A 14266-nucleotide genomic window follows, 5' to 3' on the forward strand; every position below is an offset into this window, starting at 1 on the left:
CTTAGATTTAATTCTGTGCAGTGCTAATCATCTTAACATTTGATGACAAGAAAGAGTTTGGAATTTGTGTATGACAAAGAAGACTTGTATCTTCCCCAATTTTTATTATTTTTGGAAATGCTTTCTGGCAAATATTTTGTTTTGTAAGTTTTACATTCCTAATGTTGAAAAAAATGGTTTAGCAGGTGTCTACTCCAATAGAAGCTATAACTGTGTCATGAGGCATCTCTGAGGAAGTGCTTTTTTTGTTTTTAATGGTAAAGGATGTAAGTAATCTCTCTCAAATGTCAAATTAATTTAGGGTGTGTACTTTCTTTTTCCCCTGTGATTACGTAGATCGGAAAATCGAATGTTCCAAACACCTCATGGAAAACGTTCCACATCAACATTATTTGTGCCACAAATGAAGTTAAATGCTTTTAATAGAATGCAAAGTTACAGGTTGACTATGCTAGATATGAGAAAATGCTTTCTTGAGCTAGGAAAGAAATCGTGTCTTTGACCTGTTGTTTTAAACATCATAAATATTCTTATTATGAATAATTTTAGCTAAACTGATCTCTTTGGGTAAGCCAGGGAAAGTTATCAGAAAAGACAGCATGTTGAGATGGATTTCATAAAATCCGCCCACCATAGCCTCACTCTGATTAATTCAAATTTATAATGTCAATATTTTAGATAGAATATGACCTTTAGATGATTACAGAATGCTGTGAAATATGGTGTTCTTATGCTAAAGAGTGCAGTTATTACACGTCTTTTTTAGAGTTTACGCTTTTCAGAAGGCCCTCCATTTGGGTGTTCTCACATTGTCTTTATTTCCCCTTTATCCCAGTTTTTAAATGATTGGTTTGGTGGTTATTCTGCTTCTGGTGAGAACTGATTGTAGCTCAGGAAGAATGTATCTGGGCAGACTGGTCTCCTGCAGTTGTCCGTGCGCGAGGGGTGGCAGGCTTGGGCGAGGTGTGCCAGGGCACATTGGGTGAGGCGGGCAGTTTGAAAGCCTCTTCAGTCGTCTTTTCCTCCTAAATCCGTTTCTGCTGCTCTTGGGTGTAATGGCTCTGCTTCCTCTCAACCTTTTCCACCCCGCCTTTTGTATCTCTTGCTCCCCTGGATTCCCAGGCTTTTCTCCGAACGTTCCGCCACTTACTCGCCTTAACAGAAAGAAACCTGCGGGTCAGTGTCCTGTCGGACCACACGCACCGTGGTCCGCCCAGGGTCATTCTAGACCACCGTTCCCCTTCCGCTGATGAAACCCTTGTTCTTTGGAGCAGCTCGTGTCATAGGTCTATAGCGCCACCTCCCCTTCCTCCTGCAGCCTCAGATTCCCCGCATCCCTCCGCAACCGAAGGCTTGCAGCCGGGTCATGCTCTGTGTCGCTCCCTCGCACAACCTCTAGTCCTTATGTTTCCCTCCATCCATGGATCCCACTCCTGCTGTACCATTTATCCAGCTTATTCCCTGACCTGTAATGACAGCCATTCACTTACAAATGCTCTTAACTTCTTCAGCCCCTTCATGCTTCCTTCAACCCCAAAGTCACATGAACTCAGCCTCCCGCTTCTCCGTGCCTACCTCAGACGAGGTACCCGAGCATCGCTGCAGTCAGCACACCCCAGGGGCCAGGCCATCCGTCGCCTGTGCACAGTGGCCCCTGCAGCTGGGCTTGGAACACTGCGCGGCAGTTTTGCCTCTTTTCCAAAATGCTCCCTCTTCTCCCTTTTCCTCCGTGACTCTTTCATATCTTGACCTCTCTGTTCTCACGGCCCACTTTCCCTTCCCAGTTTAGTTACTCCTGAATATCCTGCTCTCTTCCACCAAGGATCTAGACCTGATCCCCATCATTTTTATCTCTAGTGCATATTCTCCAAACTGTAGCCAGAATGATCTTTTAAAAATACAAAGCTTAGAGTTCCTGTTGTGGTTCACTGGTAACAAACCTGACTAGAATCCATGAGGACGTGGGTTCGATCCCTGCCTCTGCTGAGTGGTTTAAGGATCTGGTGTTGTCATGAGCTGTGGTATAGGTCACTGACGCGGCTTGGGTCTGGCATTGCTGTGGTGTAGGGATCCTTGGTGAAGAATCGGCAGCTGTAGCTTGGATTAGACACCTAACCTGGGAACCAACATATGCCGCGGGTGCGGCCCTAAAAAAACAAAAACCTAAAGCTAATGCTGTTGCTCTCCAGTTGGAATCCCTTCATGTTTCCTTCGCTCCATACTGTCCCTGGGAGCCGTGCTCTCCTTGGGCTCCTGTCTTGTGCTCACTGGTTTCAAATAAGCGAAGCTCTTTCCAGCCTCAGGGATCTTTTTCCCATGTGTCATTCTCTCCGGATAGGCCCACCTACCCGCGAACCATATTAATTCCTACTCACTCCTCGGATCTTAGCTTAAAGAGCACCTCTTTGGTCTTCCTTTCCTGCTGTGAAGTAAAGAATAATGAGGATTAAGAAGTGAGTGTAAAAATCCCCAAAGGGGAGTTCCCGTCGTGGCGCAGTGATTAACGAATCCGACTAGGAACCATGAGGTTGTGGGTTCAATCCCTGGCCTTGCTCAGTGGGTTAAGGATCTGGCGTTGCCGTGAGCTGTAATGTAGGTCGCAGACGCAGCTCGGATCCTGCGTTGCTGTGGCTCTGGAGTGGGCCAGTGGCTACAGCTCCGATTCGACCCCTAGCCTGGGAACCTCCATATGCCGCGGCAAAAAGACAAAAAAAAAAAATTGCTGAAGATTTGTACCCTTTGAGAATACAGTCTTAGCAGCCAGACTGTGACGGTTAAGGTGAAAGGCACATGGTAAGAAAATAGGTACAGAGCACTTGTTCTAGAACCTGTCAGAGAAAAGAGGAGAGGGTATCCTTTGGTAGTTGGAGGGCATGGTGGGCCAGGTGCACATGCTTTGCAAATATGGGAACATCCTGTATGTGCTTGAAAGCAGAGGAAGCAGCCGGCATGTGAATGCCAGGAAAGGAAAGAAGATGGTTGACGGTGCACGAAAATAACAGCATTTATGTGTCATGGCTTTAATTTTGGCAAAGCAAAGGGAAAGTCATCGGCCAAGAGTGTTGGTCAGTATTACATGATAATGTAAATTTGTGCACTTGAGTCCTATGTCTGTTTAAACTAAAGACATAGAATCTTTATGTTTGAATTAGTATTTCTAAATAGAGATGTATCTTTGGATTTTTTGTAAAGTACAGAGTTTTAAAATAATTTAAGATATTGTAGTGTTTTCATAGTGCTAGGACAGCTCCACAATATTTTCTGCCCTGAAGAGTGTGAAATTGCAGGGGGAATGCGCCTGGCATGTGGAAGTTTCTGGGCCAAGGACTGAGCCTAAGCCACAGCAGGAAGTATGTGCCTTAGGGTATCATGTCGTGTGTCACTTCACTCCTGGTCTTATTTTTATCATCACACCGAATTTTACTTAATTTGTTAACTTTTATTGACTATTAAAGGAAAGATCTTTAAAACTTTCAACCTCAAACAGAGATACTTGGGCAAAACAAAAATCCCTTTCTAATACTGGAATTTGCCATATCAGAAATTAACTCTCTAACTCTATCTTAAGTAAGTGGGCTTTGCAGCCGTAGAACCCTGGAATTTGAGAACTTCACCTTTGCTGGTTTAACTCCCTCATTTTTAGATGAGAAAGAGAGTTGAGAAAAAGAGATTGTCTGAAATGCGTTGCAAAAATCTATTGTAAAATCTACAACCAGAGAAATTGAAATGAGTATTGCTCTGTTAGCCAAAATGAAATTTTAAAAGAACATCTGCTATTTATTGTGTGTTCTTAGTGAAAGGTCTAAAGTACATATTGATTATATGCTATAACAAAGAAGCACACTTCTTTTCTTAATATATGATTTACATATACGATTTTATACATATACAGAATTCCAAAAGTATGAATGGGTTTGCAGTGAAAAGCAAGCTACTGCTCCATCCTTGACCCTCAGCCACTCTCTTCCTCTTATACATTTATCCAGTGATATTCTGTGCATTTAAAACACACAAAGTTTTTTTTTCTTTTATAAATGATAGCATTTTTATATAGCATTATGTATTTTCTTGGGGATGGTTTCATATCAGTAGAACAGAAATTCCTTACTTTTAAAGAAGAGGTGCTAAGGTTTTCTATGGTACAGGTTACATTTATATGACACACTTTATAAGGACAGCTTGGCTGGGTATAAAAAGAAAATATTGGGGAACAACATTTTGGGTTTTTTTTTAATACTTACACCACATTGCTCTGTGGTCTTCTGTATCAGGATTGCTCTTAAGAAATTAAGTTGACCTGAGTTTTTCCTTGCTTGTGCATGATTTCTTATGTTTCTTCTAAATAACCACATAATTCTTTTTTTAACTCTTAAAATTCCATAAGCATCCTCAATCTACAAATTCAAGGTTTTATTTATTTTGAAAAGCTTTACCCTATCCTATCTTTTAACCTACATTTATTCTTTCTTTGTATTTTTGAAGAAGATTTTTGTATGTCCATTGAATCGCATTTTTTCCTCCTCTATATCAACTGTCTTCTCTAAAATTGTTTTCATATTGTTGGTCTCTTCTGTTTTGCTTTATATGATTTCTCTAAGTCCTTGTCTTTCTTTTTAGTCACATTTACCCTATTTTTGGTGCTTCTTAATGTGGCTTTTATCTCTATAATGTTATTTTTCCCTTCATTTTTTTCGGAGTTATACCCTCTTGACTTTCATTTCCTTCTGTTGCCATCTAATTTCTTCTTTGAACCTTTGTTTTTCTTCTTTGAGCTTTTTTTTTTTTTTTTTTTTGTTAAAAGAAGGGTCACGTTTTCTATGGTTGTCTTTGAGACTTTGGAGAATTATTTATTTGAACTCTTCCTGTGTTTCTCTGAGGAATTCTTATGTTATATGCTCTTAACTTACCTTTCTCTTTTTACAATTTTTTTAAACTTGAATGCGGAGATCCAGTATTGACTGTTTTCTGATTATTATTCATGTTGCAATAGGGTAGCTGGTTATAGGCATAGGCAGCCTGCAACTTTTCCTTGTCAGGCCTGTTACCCTGATACCCTCTCACCAAATCTGTTGTATCCTTTGCCCTAGATTTCATTTTCCTTTTGTTTTTGGCACTGAAAAGATAGGGTGGTTGTTTATGTAAGGTTCTCAGTGCTGTAAAAGTGAAATACCACTTACACCACATCTGCTACTTCAGTCACCTTGGCTAAAGAATTAGTTGTAAACAATATGTAAGAAATAATAACAAGAATTTTTCAGTGGTCGGCCCCCCTTTCTATGGATTTAAATCATTGTTTAAAGAGATATAACCTGGAGTTCCCATCATGGCTCAGTGGTTAACGAGTCTGACTAGGAACCATGAGGTTGTGGGTTCGATCCCTGGCTTTGCTCAGTGGGTTAAGGATCTGGCGTTGCTGTGAGCTGTGGTGTGGGTTGCAGACGCGGCTCAGATCCCACATTGCTGTGGCTCGGGTGTAGGCTAGCAGCTCCAGCTCCAATTGGACCCCTAGCCTGGGAACCTCCATGTGCCATGGGTGCGGTCCTAGAAAATTACAAAAGAAAAAAAAAAGATATATCGTGCTTCTCCTATGGCTTATACTCATATTGAGATTTCACTCATCTAATGAGCATCAGTAGAATCATTACATCTGCTGTTCAGAATTATGGGTGTTTTGGGAGAATTATGTTTACTTCTTGAGGCCGTAGAGGCATGGGGTGGCTTTGAGCATGTTCTCTACCCTCATTTAAAATTTGCAGATAATTTCATAGTTTATGATTTGGAGCTGTGATAACTCAGTTGAGTTCTAGAGTGAAGCTGAAAATTTATACTCTTATCAAGTGTACAGGGAAATGTAGTTTTTTGATCACATATGATCTTTAGTATGGGGTAAGGGGGAAGAAAAACTTGCTAATAAATAGGATCTTGGCATCTTTGGGTTTAGCCAGTTTGTTTCAGGTACTGTGGTACCTCAGGGTAAGCCCGAGTATGGAGTCTGGGTGCATGTGAGAGGGGCCTTTGGAAGCATGGTCACATTATCCTCATGACTATGGATGTGGGTCACAGAACTCACACCCACAATGTCCTTGAAAGACTTTGCTGCAAGGACCTTGACTGGTGACTCTTGGTCCTATTTGTCATCGACGAGGCTTCTGCTACCCATAGGCCTGGTTACAATTTGCCTTCCATCATGGAGTCCCCAGTACGAGGTGGTCTTTATCGTGACCCAGACCTTCTCTAGTCATCTGAGCAAGATGGGTAGAAACTTCTGGATTGCTGCAATGTACTGGGGCCATCTTTCCAGCCTGTCCCTCCATCAGTGCTATACTATTACTCCCACGCTGTGTTAGGAGTGCATTAAACAAAGTACTGGGCTTTCCCAGAAGCCTGCAGCCTCCCCTTGACTGTGTTCCAGAAGTAGACCTCTGGTCCACGTATTTTTTTTTAGGGTACTTGATAGCAATCAGAATACTGTCTCTCTCCTCTGCCACCCCCTACCTATTCCCAAGGGTTGATGAAAGAGAGAAAATGGGGGGACTCTGATCTCTCCATCTGCTGTCTCTTCCCTCGTGTCATTTAAATTTCAAGTTTCTGTCTGGAAAGAACTTTGGTTCTGTCCTCCCTGCCACATTAACATTCACATCTACTCATCCTGGAGCAGAGGATGCAGGGAGAGAAATCTACCAGGATGGGACGATAAATCAAAGGTACTTTTAAAAACATTGTTTTCAGGAGTTCCCATCGTGGCGCAGTGGTTAACGAATCCGACTAGGAACCATGAGGTTGCGGGTTCGGTCCCTGCCCTTACTCAGTGGGTTAACGATCTGGCGTTGCCGTGAGCTGTGGTGTAGGGTGCAGACGCGGCTCGGATCTTGCGTTGCTGTGGCTCTGGCATAGGCCGGTGGCTACATCTCCGATTAGATCCCTAGCCTGGGAACCTCCATATGCCCCGGGAGCGGCCCAAAGAAATAGCAAAAAGACCAAAAAAAAAAATTGTTTTCAGTTTTCGAAGAGGTATTTTTCATATGTTGTCTCACCTTTTTTTTTTTGGTCCACACCTGCGGCATGCAGACGTTCCTGGCCTGGGGATCAAAAGCATGCTGCAGCAGCAACCTGTGTTGCATTGGTGACAATGCTGGATCCTTAACCTGCTGAGCCATATGGGAACTCTTGTTTTTGTTTTTAAGAGTCAGATTTATTGAACTATAATCTGTAGAAAAAAAAGTACTCTTTTTAATTGTGAGGTTTGGTTGAGTTTTGACAAATGTGTATAGTTGTCACCACCAAAATCAAGATGGAGGGCATTTCCATCACCTCCCAAAGTGCCCTCATGCCCCTGCCTAGTCAAAGTCACCCTCCTACCCTTGGCCGCTAGCAACCAGTGGTCTGATTTCTGCCGAATGTCGTGTACATGGGATCATAATAGTATGCAGACCTTTGTGTCAGCCTTCTTTCTCTTAGCATAATGTTTTTCAGATACTTACCGCTAGTTACTTTTTCATTGCATGGATGTGCCATGTTTGTTTACCTGTTAGTCAGTTCATTTGGACTTTTGGGTTTTTCCCAGTTTGAGGCTGATGTAAACATCCTGCTGTATATATTCTGCCATCATAAACAAGCTTGTATGAGCATTCATGTGTAGGCCCTTGTGTGTACATATCTTTCCGGTTCTCTGGGATATTCTAATGTGGGTCTCCTATTTTGCATTCCTACCAGCAATGAATTAAAATTCAGGTTACTCTACATCTTTGCTAGCTCTTAGTAAACCACTCTCTTTAATTTTAGCCACTATGGTACCACTTACTCTTTCATTATAGCCTTTTGGGTTTTTTTTTTTTTTTTTTGGTCTTTTTAGGGCCACACCCACGGCATATGGATGTTCCTAGGCTAGGGGTCCAATCAGAGCTATAGCTGCCAGTCTATACCACAGCCACAGCAATGTGGAATCCAATCCACATCTTCAACTTACACTGCAGCTCATGGCAACACCGGATCCTTAACCCCCTGAGCAAGGCCAGGGATCCTAGGCAGATTTGTTTCCACTGAGCCACAACGGGAAACTCCTCATCATAGCTGTAATTTGCCTTTTCCTAATGGTCATTCAATAATGTTGAGCGTCTCTCTGTGTGCTTGTCATCTGTCTCTCTTCTTTGATGACGTGTCTGTTCAACTCTTTTGTCCACTTTAAAAAAAAAAAAAACTTCTTTTTGTTATTGTGTTACGAGTTCTTTGTATATTTTGGACCCAAGTCCCTTGTTTTGCATATACTTTCTCACAACCTGCGGCTTGACTTTACTTTTCTTAAAAGGGTCTTTTCAAGTAGAAGTTTATAATTTAATGAAATCCAATCCCTCGGTTTTTTTCTTTAAAATTTGCTTTTTTTGTGTATGTCCTAAGAAATCTTGACCTTCCCCAAAGTCATAAAGATATTCTCTCATGTTTTCTTCCAGAAGTTCTGTAGTTTTAGGTTTTACATTTAATTTTAATTGAGTTGATTTTTTTAAATGATAAGGGATAAGGACCAAGATTTATTTTTTTTTAAATATGGATGTTCAATTGTTTTAGTGCTATTTATTGACAAACTATACTTTCTCCAATTAGTATCCTGGTACTTGTTTTTTGAAAATTAACTAGTCATTTATGTATGGGTCTCTGAACTATCAATTTTGTTCTGTGAATGAATATGTCTGTTCTTACCCAAGTGGCTGGATTACTATCACTTTATGGAAAGTCTTAAAATCAAGTGACATGTTCTCCAAATTTATTTTGTTTTTTAAAATTGTCTTTACTAGTTATAGCTTTTGCTTTTCTATATATATTTTAGAATCAGCTTAGTTTTATCACAAAGAAAGCCTACTGTATTTTTGATTGGAATTACATTGAATATAGAACGGTTTGGGAGAAAAAAATATATCTTAATCATACTAAAACTCTTCTAATTCATGAATATTATATATAATCTCCATTTTTTAGGTCTTCTTTAATTTCTCACAAAATACTGCTTCTGGTTTTGGTTTGTTTTTTGTTTTTGTTTTTGGCCATGGCATATAGCGGCTTGATGTGGGATCTCAGTTCCCAGACCAGGGATTCAACCTGAGCTGTAACAATGAAAGTACTGAGCTCTAACCTCTAGACCACCAGGGAACTCCCTGCTGCTTCTGGGTTTTGAAAAAGTAAAATCCACCTCCATGTTTTCATGTGTTTACTTATTTTTTAATAGCTTTATTGAGATATAATTTATATACCATATAATTTACTCATTTAAGCATATAATTCAGTGGCTTATGGTATATTCATAGAATTGTGCAACCATCACTATAGTCAATTTTAGGACAATTTCATCATGCCAAACAAGAAAGCCCATTACCCACAGCCATTGCTCTTCAATTTCCCCATCCATTCCCACCCACCCCTTGCTCAATGCAGCTGCTAGTTTACTTTCTATCTCTTATGGATTTTTCTATTCTGAATGTTTCATATAAATAGACCCATATAATTTGTGGTCTCCTGTGACTGCTATCTTGCAGTTGGCGTGTTTTTAATGTTCAGCCGTTGTAGCATATATTAGTATTTCATTCCTTTTAAATTGCCAAATAATATTCCATTTATGGATATATCACATTTTGTTTAGACATCATAAAAATGGTTTATTTCAGGGTGTTGCAAATCGGTTCCTCCTCTAACATGATCTGAGTGAACTGGGTTCTTTTCTCAGTTCTCCTTCATATGCCTTAAAGATGGCAATTGCATGTTCATTCTGTCATCCTTGTCGGTTTGAAATTAATAGCAAACACACATTCCAAATCATTATCATTCAAAATCTTTTTTTTCAACCTCTAACTTTTTAAACAAATAAAATATTTATATATAATTGATAATTGAACTTTTTTAAACTTTTAAATTTAGAAGCATTTTAAAGCAGCATTTTTAGTTTTAGAAGTTTGTTTAGCATTTAATATTTGCAAAACAACCTTTTTTTGAAATTTTCTCAGATCTTTATCATGTAGTATTTTAATGGTAAGTAATAGATGGTATAGTGTGATTATCTGACCTTATATTTAAAACTAGTTTACGGGGGGGACGGTACAAGCATTGTGGATGGGAAGAGAGAAAATATTTAGGACCTTCCTTGACCAGCATATTGGTAGAGACTTTGTATATTAACTTACTTAATCTTTATAGCCCTCTCTTAGGTAGCTATTTTTATTTTCACTTTATTATGGTTTGGAAACTGAAGTTCAAAGAGGTTAAATACTCCAGCTTAGTAAACACCTTTAACTTGGTGAAACAACAATGTCAGGTGAGACCCAATTATTCCAAAGCCATTGTTTTTTCTTCCCTGTTGCGGAACTGTATACAGGGAGGCCACTGAACCCGGAAATAAAAGCCAGTGCATGATACACATCCTACTGATATTTCATTACATAGGCAGTAACATTCCTTTGTTTTTTAGACTTTGTGATCCCACTATTGGGGAAATACATGTACATAAATACCTATCTAAATACACAGGGAATTCCCATCGTGGCTCAGTGGTTCACGAACCTGACTAGTATCCATGAGGACGTGGGTTCGATCCCTGGCCTCGCTCAGTCGGTTAAGAATCTGGCGTTGCCTTGAGCTAGGGTGTAGGTCACAGGCGTGGCTCGGATCCTGAGTTGCTGTGGCTGTGGTGTAGGCCGGCAGCTACAGCTCCAAGTGGACCCCTAGCCTGGGAACCTCCAAGTGCCGTGGGTGCGGCCCTAAAAAGACAATAAATAAACAAACAAACAGAGGTACACACATATTCTTGTAAACAGTGTCAGTCTGTGTGTCTTATTTTAATGAACGAGCAGCTTTTAAGTGTTGGTCATAAAGGGATTGTTAAGGATTATGTACATCTTAGCTGCGCCACAGGTTTATTTTGGAACTTTAGCAAACTTAAATATTGTTGTGTTATTTACTGTGGATTTGAAACAATAATGTTATTTGTTCTTACCTTGTATTGAGGTGTTAAGGGTGAGTGAGTGAAAAGGAAGAAATAAAGAATAGTACTTTTAGCCTTGATTTTTTTTCTTTCAATTACTTTTATTTATTTGGATATTAAAATTTTTCTGTTAAGAATATCTGAATATTTTAAAAGATTATGGGCTTTTTGGTAATTTCATGAATGATGACTTGATGAAATTAGTCATTTTTGATGGACACACATATGACAGAATTTGCAAAGTTCAAATGGACTTTTAATATTCAACACCAAAGAATTTCAGCTAATTAAAGCTTCTGTTTAATTAAGATAACAATGCATAGTCCTTCATTAAAATGAACACAGAAAAAGTTCTTTCTTGGTCCTTGGAGAGAATATTATATGCAAGCCCTGTTGTGTGGGTTGCAAAATGTCACTGGAATTTATATGCATTACTTGTCTAATTGCAGTAAATGTAGCATGTCCAGATAGGTTTAGAGTTAGAAGGCTGTTTGTTACTTACTGGAAATCACTTGAAACCTCAGTACCCAGAGGCAGCTGTGCCCAGGTCCTTCACCTCTCCCCAGAGATGGCTAAGAAGACTCTCGTTGGACCCTGTCTTTCATGGCGGGAGCAGTAAACATGACAGGTTGTTTGGGGAGCCATCTGTTTAAAATGGCTGCTGCTTTGTATGCAGCAATGAACTTGAGCTCAGTTTTCTGTCTTTCTTCATGGTAACAGTCTTCTTTGTGTCACAACAGGTGGAAATTGATGGGTCGAAACTCAACGTGACCAGCACATGGAACCTGGCTTCACCCTTATTGTCCGTCAGCATTGATGGCACTCAGAGGACAATACAGGTAGGTGTTCTGATGGGGTTTCTCAGAGGGCTCCGTCAAGTCCAAAGTCCTTACCAGAGCCTGTGTGGTTCATGCTTACAGACAGAGCAGGGAAGAGCCATATTTGATCCACTTCATACGTTTTAGAGTTGAAAACATTTTTTCTTATTTTAGAGGCTCTTGAGCAGAGTCTTATTCTGAGGAGTCAGTGTGTCCCTTTTTCAAGCACCAAGGAAGGTTATGTATTATATGTTGTTATAAATACAGCATCCTGCATGCTTTTCTGAAAATAGTAGATTAGCAGGTGGTTTTGTGTGTGTTTTGTTTTTTCACTGTTGTGGGTTTTTGTTGTAAAATGAGACTTACTTTGTTTCTTTTCTTTCCTCTGTAATTGAAATTGTGTGTTATTAGATCAGCAGAAACATGAGCTGTTCAGGCTGACTTCCACATTGACGCCTTTTAAAAATTAAGTAATCCTGGGAGTTCCCATTGTGCTTCAGTGTGTTACAAACCCAATTAGGATCCATGAGGATGTGAGTTCGCTCCCTGGCCTTCCTCAGTGGGTTAAGGACCCAGCGTTGCTGTGAGCTGTGGTGTAGGTTGCAGATGCGGCTTGGATCCTGTGTGGCTGTGGCTGTGGTGTAGGCCGGCATCTGCAGCTCCAATTGGACCCCTCGCCTATGAACTCCCATATGCTGCAGGTGCAGCCCTAAAAAGAAAAAAAAAATTAAGTAATCCTAATTTGTATAAAATGTATTGCATTGAGGAGATGCCTTGAAATCCAGAGTTGATTGAATGTTCTCTGTAATCAGTGTCGTCATTTTAAAGTAGAAGATTACGAAAAGAGAGTTTGCCAAAATTTCTTTACCTCGCTGCACAGTTGAGGTCCAGGAAAAACTGAAGGAAACACCACAGAGCATGTGGCTATCATGTCACGTGCGAATAAAAATCCCAAACCCTCCGTCGCATTAAATGCTCATTCCTTTTTCTTTTCAGTGAAAATGTTTTTGCATTCCCTTAACTTGATTTTATAGAGGAAACTGATGTTTAAAACGTAGAAAAATCAAGAACATCACAGATAAGGATTACTGTAGACCAGATTTAGATACACTTCTGTTAGAGACTGTGGAGCAGAGGATTCCAGGTTCTCCCAGTAAATATTAATAACTAAATTAATTTCCAAGCCAGGTTCAATTAGTATATTACTTTATGGTTGCAAGAAACATTGGACACTAAGTAATGAGAGTAAGACTTGTCCCAGTGTATTTTGTCAGTCTTATTTTTCTTTTGTGTTCTAAGTATGAAGTTAATACTTGGAGACCCTTGGGAAATTTTTACTGCATAATTTCATATCACTGAGATCCAGTTATTCATCTTCAGAAAATATGGCTCTGCTACATTGGTTTATGTTCGATAGAATTTATTCTGCACTAGCTGTGCCGTGGATTAGATGTTCATGTGTTTTGGTCCGCAGGACATAGTACGACCTCTTGGAAGTGAGGGGAGAGGGATACAAAATCTCGCTTCCCAAATCTCTGTATCATGTTTTCAGTGTTGGCAGTGACATTGCAGATGGGTGTCTTAACAGCACTTTCACATGTAGTTTCTACATAAATTAACACTAGGTATGTATTTGGGATAATCCCCAGAGATGTTTTCCTTAGCAGAGGGATAATGTTCAGTAAATCCCTTTTCATTCTTGTAAGTCCTTTGCTTAAAAAGACATATTAATGTGAAATAAATAACCCTAAGGCAGACCCTTTGACTCTTCGGAGTAGGTCATTCCTTCCAGTTAAGTGCTCTGTCATTAGAAAAAATAAACTCAGAAAGATGAATGGTATACTGGGAAAAAAAAAAAATCGCTTTTACCTAAAGAAAGATGAGGCAGAAAAAAGGTGAGGAAAAATTTTCCTCATCAGAACAGAATTAATTTTTCTTATTTCCTGTGGGCATTAGCCCTCAGTGTTGAATCTTTATCTCCAAAATATAACATGGTTCTTGTGAAATTAATAACAATTGTACTAAGAATGGGTAGGGCATTCCCATCGTGGCGCAGTGGAAACGAATCTCACTAGGATCCCTGGGGATGCAGGTTCAATCCCTGGCCTCACTCAGTGGGTTAAGGATCTGGTGTTGCCGTGAACTGTGGTGTAGGTCGGAAACGTGGCTCAGATCCCTAGTTCCTGTGGTTGTGGTGTCGGCCAGTGGCTGCAGCTCTTATTTGACCCCTAGCCTGGGAACGTCCATATGCTGTGGGTGTGGCCCTTAAAAAAAAAAAAAAGATAGTGCTGTAAGTGTATCAGATACAAGTCTAATCATTGTACATATATTAACTCATTTCATCTTCTCAACAACTACATGAAGTAGGTACTATTACCTGCACTTTTATAAATGAGGTAACTGAGGCCCAGAGAAAGTAGCTGACTCCCCCCAGGTCACACAGCTCATGGAGTATAGAGTCAGGATTGAAATCCAAGCAGCCTTG

The 14266-nt window shown here is 40.0% G+C and overlaps 1 protein-coding gene across 2 annotated transcripts in view; it reads left to right on the top strand.

Annotated features, from left to right (window-relative positions):
• PCCA (propionyl-CoA carboxylase subunit alpha) overlaps positions 1–14266 on the top strand; it is a 363296-nt gene that overhangs the window by 270726 nt on the left and 78304 nt on the right. For both annotated transcript variants that reach the window (XM_047756486.1, XM_047756487.1), the window contains one exon: positions 11704–11802. In XM_047756486.1, coding sequence (XP_047612442.1) covers positions 11704–11802 — 99 coding nt within the window. The remainder of the gene's footprint in view (positions 1–11703; positions 11803–14266) is intronic.

This window comes from Phacochoerus africanus, chromosome 13, assembly GCF_016906955.1.
Source record: "Phacochoerus africanus isolate WHEZ1 chromosome 13, ROS_Pafr_v1, whole genome shotgun sequence".
Classification (NCBI taxonomy): domain Eukaryota; kingdom Metazoa; phylum Chordata; class Mammalia; order Artiodactyla; family Suidae; genus Phacochoerus; species Phacochoerus africanus.